At 35.2% G+C, this 18433-nt stretch overlaps 2 protein-coding genes across 13 annotated transcripts in view; one reads left to right on the top strand and one right to left on the bottom strand.

Moving 5' to 3' along the window:
• PHC3 (polyhomeotic homolog 3) overlaps window positions 1-18433 on the bottom strand; it is a 90810-nt gene that overhangs the window by 9382 nt on the left and 62995 nt on the right. For 5 of the 12 annotated variants that reach the window (XM_060639173.3, XM_060639175.3, XM_060639177.3 and 2 more), the window contains 4 exons: window positions 17488-17602; window positions 13778-13910; window positions 13455-13686; window positions 192-8245 (listed from right to left, as the gene is read on the bottom strand). In XM_060639173.3, the coding sequence (XP_060495156.2) occupies window positions 8091-8245; window positions 13455-13686; window positions 13778-13910; window positions 17488-17602 (635 nt within the window). In that variant the 3' untranslated portion in view covers window positions 192-8090. Of the gene's footprint in view, window positions 1-191; window positions 8246-9780; window positions 9910-13150; window positions 13279-13454; window positions 13687-13777; window positions 13911-17487; window positions 17603-18433 lie in introns of those variants that run through there. The other 7 variants (XR_009612180.3, XR_009612179.2, XR_009612181.2 and 4 more) reach the window with 6 other exon arrangements.
• The window catches only part of GPR160 (G protein-coupled receptor 160), a 91333-nt gene that overhangs the window by 58533 nt on the left and 14367 nt on the right, over window positions 1-18433 (top strand). The gene's annotated exons all lie outside the window — the stretch shown is intronic.

The raw sequence follows: 18433 nt of genomic DNA, 5'->3' as shown, positions 1-18433 counted from the left end.
TTTCCTTTCCCCTTGGTGACGCTCTGCTCAACCTGGGTGGATCAGCTTTTGAGGTTAATATGAAAGTCCTATGTTAGGATAATGGGAGGAACCAAAAGGAATTAAAAATCAGTTAACGTGCTCAAAGCATCAAAAAAAATTACAACAATTTGCCTTTGTTAAATCAAAAGACCATTTTTTTTTTAACAAGGCAAGACAAAAACAGTAATTTAACAGAGGCTGGGCATGCCTGCCTCTCCTCTGTCAGTGCCCCTCCTGCACACTGTGTACAAGTCCAGTCTGCACCGCAGCTCACTCCTGACTCTGAGGACCGTTTTTAGAACTCACTTTGACTTTTTCCTATGGAAAAAACAAGACCAAGCTTTTGAATGAAGTGATTGGGAATCTAGTTAAATGTCTTGGAAATGAAACATCTAAAATTGTATCATCTTTGCCCAGCCCGTTCATTTTTTAAAATTTAAAAATACATATACAAAAAGTATGCGGTAGATATTTTAATAGCATAAAATATTTGAAAAATTAGGTAAATTAAAATATTTTAAAAGTACACTTGAACCAATACCATGGCAAATTTTTTTAAACCCAGACTATCTGGTTACTTGGATGTCTGTGTTCTATTTTCAATCAGTTTTAGATTCTAATCTATCACGTATCTGGACATTTTCCTGCTTTAAAAAGCTGTGACTATGATGAATAAAAGAGGTTTTTAAATATTAGGTATTTTCATTTTGTATCTTTATGGAGAATGTTAGCATCAAGTGATGTTAATCTGTTTCGCTGGGCCAAAAGGAATTACAACATAATTTCACAAGATCCCCAAGTGGTAAGGAAACTTCACCCAATTAATCAATGCCATTCAACGTTTACTCCCCAAATAGTTGTCAATTCAAGCATGGAAGGGTTTTATGTTTACCAGTTAAAGGAAACCCTTTTCCTATGTAATACGTGTGTGCTCTCTAAAAAGTAAGTATTTGTAATAATAATAAAATTTATTTTGTGTAATTTCTTGCTTTAAAAACAAAAAAAAATAAAAAACCTGTTCAGCGATCTTTTCAGTTGTAGAAAGTTACTTCACTGTCAATAGTGGGTGTAAAGCTTTTGTAGTTAAAAATGTATAGTAAGTCAGCATCGGCTTCTATCTTTGTATTCTTTGTATTGTTCTGTCACACACCCTGTATAGCAACACTTCTGGAATAGATTCAAAGTGTCAAAATAATTCTGAGAAATATGGGCTGTCACAAAAGTCTCAGAATGTAGATCCTTATTAGGTGCCCTTGATTTTATAACCTAATCAGGTTTATGATTGGCTGATTTGTATGTGAAATGTGTTTTAGGAATTGTGCTGTGATTCACTCAGACCACCCCCTACCCCCACCGCCCCAATGTCATCTAGCGAAATATTTCACCCAGTGCATAAAAGTTTCCCTCTCAGTTCAATACAGTAAGTAAATAATGTCCATGTTTGTTTTAAGCCACAATTAGAATTTTGTTTTGGAAGATTTTGTTCACTTATTACTAGTTCCTGTCATATATACCACACATTTCACATAAGTGTTCAAATGGCTTGCATTTTAAACGAATGGAAAAATGCATGAATGACAGTGTTCCTATGTGTTCACAGGTTCAGTGGTTAACTAGCAAGAAGCATTTAGAAAAATGTCCTCATTTGCTTGTCTGTGTAATTTTTCTTCTCTACATAAATCCTTAAGAGAACAAAGACTGTATATATAGGTGAACCAGGAAATGGATGCTTAACAATTCTCTTTTAGCAAAAGCTCTTAAGTATGAAATGAACCATTAAAAAGGGAAAGAGAATTAAGTAGAAGCATTTAAAAGCATTTAAGTAGAAGTATTTAAAAATACGTAGAATCATAGTTCTAGATCTGGGAGGTACCTTAAAGATGACTTAAACACAAATCAGCATTTTGAGTAGTATAGGCTCCATACTGTATATTCAGAAGAGGAAACAGATTAAAAGCTAAGTAATTGCCTGAGGTGTCACACACCAGCTAATTCACCAACTGGAAGTAGAATTCCCAGCCCCCCAGCCAGCCTTTATCTTCATTCATCATATTCATCTATTATTTATTATTGAAGTAGATTATTTGGTACTACCTAAAGCAAAAAGAAGACTTTAACACACAGCATTCTAAACAGATTTTAAGCAGTGGACACTTCTGGTTTGCTTGAGGCAAAACTAAAAATTCCTTCTTTCTAAAATAGATCGATGTTTATTTCACTACCAGCCCCACCAGTATCTTATGAACACCAACTTCTTCACCTCCATTAATTAAAGCTCCACAAAACATGGATTTAACACTGATAATATATATTCCTTGAAGTTTAACTTTTAAGCCAATAAATGATGGCTACGATCAATCCTTAAGAAGATTACTGGAGTCAATTTAAATAGGTGGTCTAAAAGGACTTACTAAATTACTGTTATATTTAAAACTATGCCATGTTAGCAATATTTTCAGTTTTTTCCAAATTAAAATTCATCACTTCAACAATACATTTTAAAACCTTTGTACAGGTTTTCTTTCTATGAACTCATACTGACGCCATCAATATCACTTAAAAGCAATTATACTATTCAAAAGCAGGGAAAAAAATACTTCTCTAATGTACCCTCTTCTCCAATATCTGAGAGTTTTAAAATCATCATCTTTAAATAAAATTAAATGTTCACAAGCTATAAAAAAAAGAAAAAAACATTCTCGGAAAACACTTCCCAAAAGGTCCTATAAACATGGCACTTAAGAGGTGTGTGTTCATGGGTTCAAGTAGAACAGGGGATTTTCATTAGAGAAGCGAGGCCTCAGATCTGAGAAGTAGGGAGGCCACTCCCTTTTAATGTCTGTGAAATAAGTTCAAAAAAAGCCAAACACTGTGCTCTGGAAAATGATGCTGATTTGTATTAGTGCTTTATAACTTTCAAAAAAAAAAAAAAAATGCCTTCTCATAGTATTATTTTAAAATAGATTAAATAAGCTCTAAAAAATAACATGTAAAACTTTAAATTCTTAAAAATTTAGGAAACTTTTTCCAAAGAAGATAATATAATTTTCAACATTTTTTTTTCTTTATTGAAGAAATGGCTTGTATTGTTGCTATGAAGGAAACTATATAGTGTACATATTATGGACTAACAAAAGAGGAATATCTTTCCAAAGAGTTTTTTTTTTAAAGATGTACAGCTTATAATAGATTGAAATTAAATTTCAGTAAGATTGCATATTTATTTTTCCTAATACTGTATTTGTGCTTATCTAAATTAAATTACAATCTTTAAGATGAAATCAAATGCTTTTAAAGAGACTCATAAAATACCAATGTTAATGAATGTGAATTAAACAGTTCATTTTATGATCCACACTACTGTGCATCAAAGAAATAGAGGTAGGCTTCCGCTGAAATCCACACTGATAAAGAGAAAGATAGCTCTTTAGTCATCCAATTCTTAGATACAATCTAACAAAATACTATCTTAAAATGCCTTTATAACAATCTACAAGGGTGATTCAACTGTGGTATCTGAAAATGGATACTCCCTTCTATAGGTCCAATAACTCAATTATAAATAATTAACCTTTGAGTTTTTGACAAATATTCTCCAAGTACAATAGTTGTCACCTTTTTTTTTGAAGTCAAAAACACTAGCTTTTGCATCATTGGAACTACTGATAGGGGGCAGAATCACTTGACAGAGAGTGAAAGAATGAGTATGGTTACAGGTGAATTTTATTGCTGTAACTGGGATCAAACCATTACAATGTATTATTTTGAACTATTGAAGGTCCTATCTATACTACACAACCTCACTCCATTAACTGTATTATTACCCTCTTGGGTCTAGAATGTTTTCCTCCTATTTGTCACTTCCTCCATTTCCCTATCCTTCACCCTGGAAAACCTTCCTTAAGGCCCAGCTACATATATGGTGCACAGGAAACAGAGTGAACAAACACTGCATAGTTGGGCCAGTGTCCACTGCCCAAAGGTTTCACTGACACATGACTGTTAGGTGTAAGAAAGTCCTGCCCCAATTACCTTCCTAAAATTAACGCCACTACAAAATCCTCTCTAAGGATTTTCAGGCAAAAGTGTCAAGTTTTCACGCAGTTCCCTTAGGGCTGGAATAGGCTTTAGGAGAGGAAAGCAGGAAGCGAGGCCCTTTCATGCTATCAGGCAATGCCCAGTGCCAGCTGCACACAAGGCAGCATGTGCTCCTGCCATTCATTAAGGGTGAGGATCTTAAAGCCACAAAATATAATCCGTCTGTTCTAGCTGAAAATGTCTTTAAAACATTTTAACAGTGTGTCCAGCCAGGGATTTCATCTACTCAATATGGCTGTGAGGGTAGCATCATTCACGTACATCTACAATAATTTATTCTTTCTCAAACTGTTTACACCCATATAAACACAACCGAAGACTATACAACCTATATATTGCCTTCCCACCGTACTTGTGCCATGACAGTATTAGAACCTTGCAAATGCAAATGGGACTTTATAACATTTAATTGAACAAGTCAGTGATAGGGGATGCTGTGACAGATTTCAGCCTAGGACCGGTATTTGAATAAAGGTCTATAATTTCACACAAAAATTATTCAAAGGTATGGGCACAGCAATACTTCAGACAGTTCTAAGGAAGTGTTTCAACACGCTAGGAAACAAAAACAAACAATGGGCTATCTAAAAAAAATCATTTCTACTTAAGGTAAATCATGAATATTAACGTCAAAAGTGCAGAAATTTGTTCAGTGTTGAAGTGGGACAAGCAAAGTGGCAGGTCTCTTGTCTGCCTCTTTCCCATTCTCACGCCTCTTCACTAACATGTCTTCCCCTCATTCTACCTTCTCTACTCCTACATGACAGCCCTTAAGCTGAGACTAAGGAAAATGTCTGTTTAGCGATGCCACAGCAAATCAAAAGTACCATCCTGGAAAGTTATATGCCACTCAAAAAGTGACAGGTTTTGGGACAGTACTCTGCCTTATATGACAATGATTACATCAAAGGTGCAGAGCCTGTCAGACACATGCCTACTACACTAGGCTTGATGAGAATCCATGTCATGCAAAAACATCTACAAACCAGCTCTCACTTTATTTTCTTAGGAACACATGGCTTAAAGTAAATAAAATTTGAAACTTGTAGGTTTTTTTTACTTCCCTCAAAGGGAAAAGAGTGCATCAGTTTAAAGTCAGAAAATGTACACTTAGCAAAAATAGGAAGAACTTCCCATGTTCTCGGTCATTCCTTCTCATCAATGAAAATCCTAAAACAATTTAGTAGCATGATGGAAACAGAAAATAATACTCTCCCCACCTGTATCATACCAGAACTGTGCTTAGAACTTAGAAGAGAAATGGACATCCAGTGTTATCATCTATATTCATATTTAACTGAAGCTTTGATTTTTAAGATTAAATCCTCTAGAAAAAAAAAACAGTTGCATCAATAGGGAAAACTACCAGTTGAAAGCAAATAGGCCATTTCTAAACAAAATAGCTCAGTTGAAAGAAGCAAGTATATTTTCTGGGTATGTTTTGAGTGAGGTCAAGAGAAGATCTGGACTACTCTTAAGATTACTACAAGATTTAAGATTATAAGGTGCTCTCAATGGAAATCCCCCTTCTGGTAAGCTTTCTTGGATATTAACATGGTGCTAGGCACGAGGGCTTTCAATCAGTATATAATGACTGATATTAAAAGAGACAGTAAAGAAAAGGAGAACCTGTAACATAGTCCTAATACCTTAAAGGCTACACAGATAATTTAGTTATGGGAGGTACCCATTATTGCTAAGGGAGTCTACCCCGAAATCAGTTGCTTGTGGATTATCTATGATAAAGTTTTAATTCCACGGGAGACTTTCCTGTGTGCTCTTCACCCACCCCACACACAGTGGACCATCCTATTAATGCTTAGCCTATTCCTGTGTTCTGAAACGGCAAGATGAGGGGGAAAAGCCAAGGATATGACAACTGTCATAATGATTAACTGCTAATAAATGAAAACTGACTATAGAGTTCCTACCTTTCCTTGAAACTTTAATCCAATAATTAACAATGTGATATAAAGAAATATGTAACATAGACTACAAGCTATTGTAGGTCTGGAACTTGAGCCTTACACTATATTACACATTCTAATCCTACACATAACTATCAGTAAACATCTTTTTTTTTTTTAAACATTACTACACAAAAGAATCCCACAAAGCATACATTCAAACAAGAGGCATCTAAAGATTAAAAAAATTACCCGCTGTATTTCTGTATAAAAATAATCAACATTCTCTAATGTACACAAAGCCAAAAGATAAATATCTGTGATGTCCTTAATGACATCTTTAGTCTTCTACTAGCTCAACACAATCTTTTTGAAAAGAGCAGTGACAATGACTGAAACCCATGGACTCTTCCCCACTTACTGAACGTCTGCCAAATATCTGTGTATGTTCCTTCTATTTTAAAACATTTCCATCGTGTGGTAAAGATAAAAAGGATTCAAACAAATTTTTTATTTCCCGACAATAAGGCTCTCAGGGCTCCCACAACAATTTTGTTTTAATGTCATAATTCTGATAGAACACTAACTGTTCAGTGAAAAATTTTGTTTTAAAATGTTTTTTCTGTAAAACATGTACATACAAAATTATATGTGATAATCCAAGAGATACTAGTTGGTGGGAACTTTGTAGGAAGCATGCAAAGGTTTAGTCAAGGAAAAAGGAATGTGCATTCTAGCTAGACCCAGCATGTTCAACATTAGAAAAAATCCAAAGACCAAACACATATCCACTACAAACTACTGTCTTGCCAGCAAAGGCTATGCACTGGTTCATAAGGTATAATGATATTATGCCTTCATCAGTGCAGAGGAGCAGCTCTCTGCTGCTCTATGAAAGAGAATATGAATTCGTAACTTTCTGAGACTCAAATTATTTGTATGCTAGTCCTTACTTTACAGGTCAATTTAGCGGATTTTAGTTTTACAGGTCAATTTAGTGGATTTTCCCTTTTTCTAGTATGCATAAAACTGGGAAAAATACTTCTGCAGAACATTAATGCTGTCTGAAATACTTCCATTGTATAATGTAGTCCTTATTATGTCTCATCTTTTCAAACTAACCCTCTGGGTAAAAAAGAGCAACATTTATCACTCCTACATCAGGGTTTCTGAACCCTGACACTACTTGACATTTTGGACTTGATGAATCTTTGTTTTGGAGGACTGTCTTGTGCACTGTGGGATATTTAGCAACATCCCTGTCCTCCATGACCCAGATGCCAATAACAACCCTCCCCAACCCCTCCAAGCTATGACAACCAAAATGTCCCTAGGCATTGTCAAATATCCCCTGGGGAGCAAAACTGACCTCTGTTGAGAACCACTGCTCTAAATGTACAAAAACTAAGAAGAAAACTAACTTTCTCAGCCACATCAAATTCTTGGGCAAGTTTGGAATAGAAACCAACTCTTCTGACTTCCAGATTAGTATTATTCATGCTAGAATGCAATCCTTTTTATGGACAAAGCAATTGTCTGACAGACATGTTTCTTAAAATGTACAACTGATACCTCGTTGCATACAATTCCAGTCACTGGACTCCTACTAAACTATTCCTAAATTACTCCTAAATTATATCTCTCATGACAACCTATAGAAAACTTACAGGGTAGAAAAATGTATAAGAAAACCGAATCAAAAGAGGAAAAATGTAAATCATTAAATTACTTTTAAAAGGATTCTTTATATTAACGATAAACATCACCTTTAAAAAATTATCTAGTATAACACGTTTCTTTGAAAAATATCATGGCCCTCTATATCAAGTCTTTCAATGTTGCATGTAACCTGTAAAATTAATTTTACCAATGTTGGCTAATTAAGAAAATGTATGATGAATTACTGTATCTGTAGAAGAAATATCAGCTTTTGATGTGGAGATCCCAATGTGCTTGGCTATCCACCACAATATATGATAACATTCTAGGCCAGCTTGAGCCTTTACCTTACAAGTTTGTTTAAGAAGAGTAAAACTGCTGTTTTCTCACAGCTTCATGATCCTGTTAAGATTCCTTCAGAGAGTTGATGCGTGCACAGATCTTTAGGGCCGGGCCTAGTTTGATATTCATTGCACTCATAAGATGGTCTTCTTTTAGCAAAAGAAGGGCCTGTCCATCAATCTCCTGTGCTCTGAATTCATCTGCGATATCTTGGCAGCCTGGAATTTGATCAGAGGATGGAAGTTAGCATTAATATGTAACAACTAGGTGTTACTTTAACAGTGACAGTTATTCTCTCAGTGGGTTTGAGTATCTGAAATACAGGCTGGGAAACAAATGAAATTTATTTAGGGTAGTCTTGGGTTCACTCCTGAAGAAGAGAGTATTTCTTGGCATTCTGAAAGTAAGAATTAATTTGATATCCAGGTAAAGCAATTTACTTGGAATTCTTGTTCTAAAAATAATAATATAGAAATAATTAGTAAAAGTCAGGAAAAATGTAGATTCATCGGTCCAGATACAACCTACCTTGACAAAAAGGATAATGGTATTACCTCAAAGCATGCCACACATATAACAAGATTGGATTAACTAGTTATTACATGTCATGAACTTATCTTTGTATAAGAAACCTTCACATGTATGTATGAAGGAATAAAATGTAATGTTCTGCCATGTGAATAACAATTTAGAAATGTTTTCTCAAATACCAGAGTACCCTTTTCGGCATCATTTGTACCTTATTCGAATTTACAACCTTCAATTGCCAAGCACATTTAAAACATTTTTATTTTTCACTCAGGAAAGAACCAAACCATCAAGATTGTAGTATCAATCTACTGTAATGCTGCTGAAATATATTACACTGCTTGACTTGTATTCCAACTTCATATCTAAGCATCACTGGACTCATCTCCATTTTTGGTAAGAAAACATAAATCCCCATTGAAATCATGAGCTTGCCCGCCTAATCTCTTACCAAACAATATTTTATCTCTCAATGTAAACCAGGTGCTTCAGCAGGTAACAATGCTAACATCTACTTGAACCTCAAACGTTTTTATTATCTACCAAAGTCTGCACAGCCAGGCTACTCAATAAACTTCCCCACGAAGGGTAAGGAAACAACCAGGGAAGGTAATGAGTTAAGGAACCAAGAAAGGAGAGAATGCAGTAATGTGGAAGCTTCCTTATAAGAGTGAAATTATAAAAAATGAATTTAAGAATAAAAACTAACAGCTTAAAATCTGTTTTATTCAAATCAACATTCTAAGAGAAAACACAAAGATAACGAAAACTAGAAATGGTTATATTACACCCCTGGATAGCACAACTCTGCTGAAATGATTATCCTGTCTATTGCAAATGTGTCATCCTCTTGTTTATAGAAGATAATGATGTCATCCCTAGAACCCCAGCACCATGCTCAAAGCATTGTTAGGGGCTAAATACATACTTTTTTATATAAGTGAAGGACTGGATGAGTGAATAAACAAACAATGAACGAAAACAGAATCTGCCACGGAGGAGCTATTTGTAATAGTAATAATACACTTCTTTCTGTATTTAGCTGTATGGCCTTCTCTTGGTTATTTCTTTTCTGTTTCATATATAGCAGCCAGTTTTTTAACTTCTCTATTTTAATTTCTCAGACTTAAAAAAACTGACCTTTCAAAAGTACCCTATGCAGACTGTTACAGCTTTGCCATTTACCATATAAAAGAAATTATACAGTTAAAATGGGATTACTCACCATAGAAAGCTCCCTTTCTTTTCCCAGAGGTAGCTCTCAAAACTGGGCAGACAAAACTGACTAATCTTGCATCTAGTTGTGACTTCATCCTTCTTTTTATGAAAGAACTAATGTTCTTCTCTCTTCAGTCTTACTTACAAGAACACAGGAAAAGAAAAGAGAGAGAAAGATAGGGCAGGACTTACTTAGAGTCAGAAAACAGGAGCAATGAGAAGTAATGAGGACTGTAAGAGCTACGTTTGGGAATAGAAACAAGGAGTTTTCCATGAGGAAATGTATAGCATGTTTTTGTTCCTCTGTATTGTGAGATCCCTCTTCAAATGTCTTCTGGTACTAAGTAAATGTATTAGCAAAATAATAAAGAACAAAAAATGTTTTGGGAAACCACATGATTGAGTAGGAATGCATTATCTTCAGAATTTTGGATCGATAACTCTCTTAAGCCAACCACAACTAAGGGTAGTTATACTATACATTAGTATAGAAATGAAAAAATAAATTACTTTAAAAAGAAAAAGTGGGGGTGGGGAGGCAGAAGCAAATACTCTTCCAGAAACCCATTAAAGAAAAGTGAATTTTCAAAAAATTTTTAGACGCTCAAGGTATTGAGTTTCTGACACTAGAATCTACTTCTATAAAATGGCTGGTGCCCCAGGGACTCCTACCAAACATATCCTACCTGCAGCAACCAGTCACCTTGTTGGGTTTATGTCACCAGAAGCAGCTATCAAGATGGGCATCGGCCTCTACAAACGGACATGAGTCACAACTAGACTTTGCAATGTCCAGTCACTTTTTCAGCTAAATCCAAAATGGAAGCACTCTACACAAAATTTCAGGCTGGTGAAATAGATCACTTGCCACAATGTAAACAAGTCCCAATATTAGTATTATGAAAACCAATAATCATATATTTTTAGATAATTCCTACTTTATATGCCTACAGAAAAAGTGAATCTACTACATATTCACAAATCGATAAATACCAAATAAACTGATGTTTGCATTGTAACAAGAGTTAAGAGAACTGCAGTTAGTTGAAAACAAGAATCGTTCCTCTAGAGAACTTCTGAATACACAAAACTTGAGAAGAAAATAATTTTTCACTGTGGTAACAGCTCTGAGATTGGGTATAAAGCATACCAGCTCTAACATGGTCTCACCAGGATGGTTCACAAGATGATATTACACGAAGAGAAGAGCAAACTCTAGAAGTAAATATAAGTGCCCTGAATAAAGAGGGAAGTCTATCTCAACTGGAAAGAATGAAAATATAAGAGATTACAAAATTTATAAGCTCGTTCCTTCTATGAGAAAAGTTTGAAAGTAGACTTCTTGGTGGAGGGTGGAACACAGTCCTGAATGAGCTTGAAAGAGGCTTCAAACAAGTTTACAAAGGCCAAAGGAGTACACAGAAATGAAGACAAAAGCATTTTCTGATAGAAGATTTTCTTTAAGTCACAGACATTAATTACTCAGAGAAACTTTGTGAAAGAAGATAGAACTGATCACACAGATAATCTTGTTATTTAGCCTGTCAAAGCAGTTTGGAAATAGTCCCATTTAATCAGTAAAAGGAAAGCAGAGTTACATTAAGCAGACTTACACAGTACCAAGCAATTGTAAATTATAAAGCAGTTTCCCTTTAATGATATGTAATATTCTTTGAATAACTGGCAAAATTGTGTCTCAATGAACTCAGTAAGACAAGCATCTCAAGCTATAAGCAATATTTTTTTTCAACTGAAGAAGCAAGAATTTAGCCTTTGTTCTAAAAAAAAAAAAAAAGCATATGAAATGCTAGAAGAATCAGATATCTATTAATTGTTCATTATTTGACCAACTACTTTCCTCAGGTTATGAACGAACCCTCCTTTCCCAAAGGAAATAGTTTCCCCCAAATGAGAAATCAGGCTAACAGTTCACACGCCCCATGTGGAGACTACTTCTGAAGAGGACAGAATCGAAGTCAAGCCCCAGGGGATCAGTAGATTCCAGTGTTAATTCTCATGATATCTAGAGACTGGCTTAAAAACTAAAATTTATTTCAGTCCTCATATATTAAAACCACAACCAGTGAAGACTCACCATCCTCTAACATACCAGTTTTAAAGCAGATTCAAAACCTCTATGGTCAGCGCTTAACTCACACCTAAGTTTTCTTAGGTGTGTGCTTCAAAATCTTCTATGAAAAATGTATCCTCTCTTTAAAACAATTGCAATCTTTCTTTAAAAGTGAGTATAACTTGTTTAATTAAAAAAAGACTTATTTAGCATTTCTAAAACAAGGTACTGAAAAATAATAAAATGGGGCGCCTGGATGGCTCAAGTCAATTAAGCAACCGGGTCTTGCTTTCGGCTCAGGTCATGATCTCATGGTTTGAGTTCAAGCCCCACACGGGGCTCTGTGCTGACAGTGTAGAGCCTGCTTGGGATTCTCTTTCCCTCTCTCCCTGCCCCACACCCCACTCTCTCTCCATCAAAATAAATGCATAAACCTTAAAAAAAGAAAAAACAATAAAATGTCATAGAATTCTGTATATAAGGTAAAATGACAGGTTTTTTTTAAAGTAGTACTAGTTCTGAATATACTTTCTTCACTCAGCACATTAACTGTAGGTTTGCTTCTGAGATAGTGGTTACCTTCATAGATTAATCAGCAAAAGTAGCTGGATTAATTTTACTAAGTCTGTAGACAAGTTCAAAGGGAATATACTTTTCTGGAAAGCTTGTGTCAAGAGAAACAGCATGATTCACAATAAAATCAAAATGGAGCAAACATTTAAAAAATCTCCTTGTTTTCCATATTCATAATGGAATGAATAAGATTTGCTGATTTTAAAAAAATATACTCTTAATATATATAATCATTGTGGGTCTCATCATGAGCAATGCTGCAATTATCTTTAGTAACCAGCCCCTTGGAGAAAGTAGATATAAAAGACTGTTGCATTAAAAAAAGATAAAGAACATAAAGAATTAAGCTGATGGAAAGAGTACCAAAATGAGAGAGCAGAAAAAACATAAATAAGAAAGTTACCCTCAATATTGGAATGGAATATCATAAATGAATTTTAGTTGTCTACTTAAAAAATCAAATTCCAGAAGTGTTCTTGATGTCTACTTATTGAAAAGAATCAAGGAATGCAGCTTCCTTTAAAAGAACCAGCTTGATTTTTTTAAAAAGAAACCAAAATGTTATATTCTAAAAGGTCTTGATTAGCTTTCAAAAATGCAAAAAGAAAAAAAATATATATATAGTCTCTCTTATTTTATTTAAAAAAGGTTAAATTAGGAAATAAAGAGGAAATGGAATAGAAAAATAGAAGAGCAGAAGGGAAGAAGTGTCTGACTCAATCTCTCTACTGACCTCTCGAGAGAAATCAGACTGAAGAGAAGAGAGCACCTTTAATATCTTCACCGGCTGAGGTGTCACAGCAGAAGCAGGACTAGTCAGTTTTTATCGACTTGGGGGGTATGAGAAAATACCCAGTTGTGCTGAGGGAATAAGCAAGAGGAAACAGATCACATTTCAATAGCAAATGCCATTTAATTAACACATATACATAGTACTTCTCTAGCCCTTTAGTGCAATAGGTGTGGATGGATCTAACATCATTCCTGTGTGTGAATGCACAAGAAAAATATTAAGGCCAAAGTGGTGAATTACATACCAGGCAAAGAATGGATGAAGGCCCAGACATCATCAACTGTCCATATAGATGGCTCTGTTTGTGCAACTGGTAGCAAATCACTGTTCTCAGGCATTTTCCTAATTCTCACATCCCGGAGCTCACGTTCTCTTTCCCGCTCACTCTGCCTGCGCAGGCGTGTTGTCATAGCAGATGGAACAGAATCTTCATGAGAAGCCAAGTCTTCTTCTGCAGATGGATAAGTAATTGGAAGCTGGAAAATGTAGTACAAGTAAAATACAGCATTGCACTTTCCTTACATTTCTGAAAAGGGTATTGTACATTGAAGCAAGGTTTCTACAGACCTGCCTAAGGATATGTTCTCTTGCTGCCCCATCAGGGCCACTTGGACGACGGCCACGATGCCCAAGACTCTGATTATCAGGCTTACGATTCCAACGACTAAGTGCAAATTTTTTAGAACAGCTAACATTGTACCTAAGAAATTCAAGTAAGAAAAAATATTAAATGATATATGGAACACTCCATTTAGTATTTAATTATGACTTTAAAGTGCACTTGTGAATCAGTAAGTGCCAGATACTTCATTAAAGACTGTGATACCTCAGAAAGTAAACCATAGTAGTGTCCAATGGATTTACTTATGGTGACAGTCAAAAAATGGTCTCTGTATATATCATAATATAGCTCTCAATACATTATTGGATACCAATAGGTATTGATATTTTCTCCTAATAACAGCATGATATAGAGGATAACCAATTTACTGCAAAATAATTCAAGGCTCCAGGAAAAAAGAAGTTTGACTGTGTAGATGTTCAAACTATTTTCCTAAGTAATTGTTTCTGAAGAGAGATTAATATAGTAAGAAAGGTTAGTATAGTAGAGAGGGGGAAATCTCAAATGGCTAGTAAAAGATTTTTCAAATAATACTGAAATCAAAGAGTGAAAACCTAAAGTTGAGATTTTGAAGTTGCACAAATTCATCATAGTTCTCACTATTTAGGAAATTCAAATACACCTAATTCTTTAAAACTGGCTGGAAGATTATTTTCATTTTATCAAAATAGACTAATGTTTTTTTAATATAAGACATGATGACAGTTTAAAAAAAGTCCTGTGCGTGTTTATTGGGTTTCAAAGCCCTAGAACAGGGCTGGTAAACTTTTTCTACAAAGGACCAGACGGTAAATATTTTTGGCTTTGTAGACAATACAAGACTGTCACAACTACTGAACACTGTAACTGTAATATGAAAGCAGCCATCAGCCATGAACAATAATGAATGAGCATGGCTGTGTTCCAATAAGATTTTATTTAGAGTAAAATTTGAGTTTCACATAGTTTTCATGTGTCGTGAAATATTATTTTTATTTTTTTTCCAAACCCCTAAAAATTTAAAAACAATCCTTAGCTCAGGGGCCATCCAAAAACAGGATACACAGATGACTTGGCCTGGGTACAGTTTGCCAACCCCTTCCCTAGAAAGAAGAGCAAGGGATGCCCAGGGTGGCTCAGTCAGTTAAGCATCCAACTCTTGAGATTGGCTCAGGTCATGATCTCACAGTTTGTGAGATGGAGCCCCGCACTGGGCTCTGTGCTGACAGTGAAGAGCCTGCTTGGGATTATCTCTCTTCTCTCTGCCCCTCCACTCTCTCACGTTCTCACTCTCTCAAAATAAATAAACTTAAAAAAAAAAAAGCAGAAGAGATAATCTAAGAAACAAATTTCGGAAAAGCTAAAGAAAGGCTAAGAAAAATACATACAGTTCCTCTTTTTTTATACATCCAAAACTGCTACTGTAGGGGCACCTGAGTGGCTCAGTTGGTTAAGCATCTGACTTCAGCCCACGTCATGACCTCACGGTTCATGAGTTCATGCTCTACATCGGGCTCTTTGCTGTCTGCACAGAGCCTGCCTTGGATCCTCTGTCCCTGCCACCTCACTGTCTTAAAAATATTTTTTAAAAAAACTGCACTGTAACTTCATATTGTCAAGACTCTTCCTCTAAGATTTCTCAGGAAAATGACAAGAATAAATCCCAATTAACTTTGCTATTGATAACTATCCTAGGACCAATATACAGATACCAAAGTGTATTTTCCTCACCTATGTTTTATGAAGATATCAGGAGGTGGAAGTAAGGGGTACCATGAAAATGAATAAGCTATTTTTTCCCTAAAAATATATATATATATTTAAAAATGTGTTCACAGGGCACCTGGGTGGCTCGTTTGGTTAAGTGTCTGACTCTTGATTTCAGCTCAGGTCATGATCTCAGGGTCCCTTGGATCAAGCCCAGGGCAGAGTCTGCTTGGGATTTTCTCTCTTCCTCTCTCTCTGACCCTCCCCAACTCACACATTCACTCTCTCCTAAATAAACTTAAAAAACAAAAAGTGTCCTGATGGCCACTTCATGTTACCCTAAAACAATTCAACAAGCTCAGCTGTGTTCATTATGCTGATCTGTGGGCTCAGCGCTGTAGGTTTCTGATTTCCATTCATAGCAATTTCCATTCACAAACCTTCCTTCCTCCAAGACTAGAGACCAGAGAAGAGAGACTAACCTTACACTCGCTATTTAGTCCCTAAATATTTAAATCTCCAAGGCAGACATGTAAATAGCAGCATTTCTTCCCTGACCTAATTTATCCTCTTTTTGCTCTGTCTGCATTTCTCTTATGTTAAGATCCCTAACCTTCTAAAGAAATTCACCTACGTAGAATAACTTGACAACTCAGTAATCATCTCTGGGAGGAGTGATGGTAGCATTAAATGTTCTGAAATAACTTCTAAATAATCAAGACCTTTAAAATATTATGAAAGGCTGCCCTTTTTCCTCAAAGTTGTTAATCACTTAGAACCAGAGAGCCACTAGTCTTTCTTATGGAAAACTCCCAAGTTTAAACAGGAGTTATAGAACTTGCTTAGGGCTATCAATAACGTGAGATAATATGTGAATAAAAAATTGACATGAGAAACCAAATGAAGCCATTTTTGGTGGAAAATACTTCTATTACTTACTTAAGTTTTACTAAGTATATTTAAGTGGCACCATACTAAATAGTATGTTCAAGCAAGAAAATCCCTAGATGTAAACAATTAAGATCTTATATTCTTTGAGAGAATCATCACTTCCTGGAACAGAGAACAAATTTCAAAATAATCTGTACATACACCTCACCTCTACTGGTGAATACTTATATTAGGATTTATTATCAGCATCAGGGTTTTTTTTTTTTTTTTAATGTAAACTAAATCTGTGACAAGGGTAACGAAGATCCTAAACATTTCTTTTGTTATTAGTACTGTTTACCTATAGTATTACTACTGAAAATAGAGATTTAGAAAAGACATATTTTGCTGATAATGTAACAATGTGGAGAAATTGTGCTACAGCTGTCCCACATAAAAAGCTAAAAAAAATAGGATATAATTAAAACGAATTAAAACAAAAACAAAAAAAAGTAAATCCTGAGGCGCCTGGGTGGCTCAGTGCGTCGAGTGTCTGACTCCTGATTTTGGCTCAAGTCACAATCCCAGGGTCGTGGGATTGAGCCCCACATTGGGCTGTGCACTGAGAGTGGAGCCTGCTTGAGATTCTCTCTCTCCCTCTGCCTCTCTCCCCTCCCCGGGCTCTCTAATAAAATTAAAATTAAATTAATAAAATAAAATAAACAAAAAACAAAGTAAATCTTGGTATTTTAATACTGACCAACAACCAGGTGATAAAAGAAATACTGTTTTGATACCTTAAGGATTAGTAGTCTGTCTGTTCACAGGAGAGATTCTCCTAAGCATATTCTTAACATGAGATTGCTACTTCAGTATCAGAATATGCTGTAAAACTCACTGTAAATGTTATGAATATGTAATTTTCACAGAACAAAATTTAATAACTAAATATCAAAGTAGCTCCAGATAATGCCTATTTGATATTCTTCCTCTATATTACAATATCTAGTTTTGGCCACCGGTAAACTCTACAAGTTTTTTGGTTTTGTTACAGTAGTTGTTGGTTTATGCTTTAGGAAAGTCAAGAGAATAGAAATACCTTTTGGCACAGGACATAGTACAGAATCGTTTTGACCGAAGAAATTCATTAGCATATCCCATCTTCCCACAGAATTCACACTTGAGCAACTCACTGTCCATTTCTTCTAATGTCTCTAAAAAAGAAGGAAACAAAGGAAAAAAACTTCCAAAAATTTAGTTGTGGCAAATTTTAAGCCTCTACTTTGGTTGGATGCAGCTAGTTCAGTCCCTCCAGGAAACTTAAAGGAATGGTCTTTTAACTTTTCAATCCACAGTCACTTTGGCAAGGAAAATACTACAAAAGCAACTGCATCCATCAATTCCCTCTTGCTCCTCTATAAAAACTTGATGGAATTTTCTCTATATAAGTAAGCAATGCATTTTTAAAGGTTCATTCTGCTAAGAATCCAACATACCTAAAATGTGCAAATAACTTTATTGAGCAGTGTTACAAGAAGTGAAGATGAGTAAGTAACCTTCAGGAGGAACACTTTCAAAAAGCACTGTATAGGCTATGAATTTTGGTTCCCTGTGCTATGAAGATATATAGCAGAGAACACTTCATTGTAACTGGAGACGAGGATGCCTTCAAAGAGGAGCTAAAATTTTAATATACTTGATGTCAGAGGAGCATATAAGATAATTAACCTTTTCAAAGATCTGCAATATATAACAGAAAATATAAAGATATAGATACCTAATTATAAAATAGTCCCTTTTATATGTATCGTATAAAAATAAAAATAATTTATATTAATCTTAAAAATCACAAATAATTTTGTCATTTCTAACCTCTGCTCCTTCTTGTCAGAGCACTATTAAGTTAGAATATCCTTCCCTCCCCCCCCCCCCCATATCCATAGTTTTCTTCAAGCCATAGCACTAGACCCAAGGAAACCTCCTACCTAAATCCTCCAGTATTCAGCAGCAAGCAATTTAATTTTCATCGCCCACAGCTTTCTCAT

Source organism: Panthera onca, chromosome C2, assembly GCF_046562875.1.
Source record: "Panthera onca isolate mPanOnc1 chromosome C2, mPanOnc1 haplotype 2, whole genome shotgun sequence".
In the NCBI taxonomy this organism is placed as follows: Eukaryota; Metazoa; Chordata; class Mammalia; order Carnivora; family Felidae; genus Panthera; species Panthera onca.
This window is presented reverse-complemented; position numbering and strand designations above follow the sequence as displayed.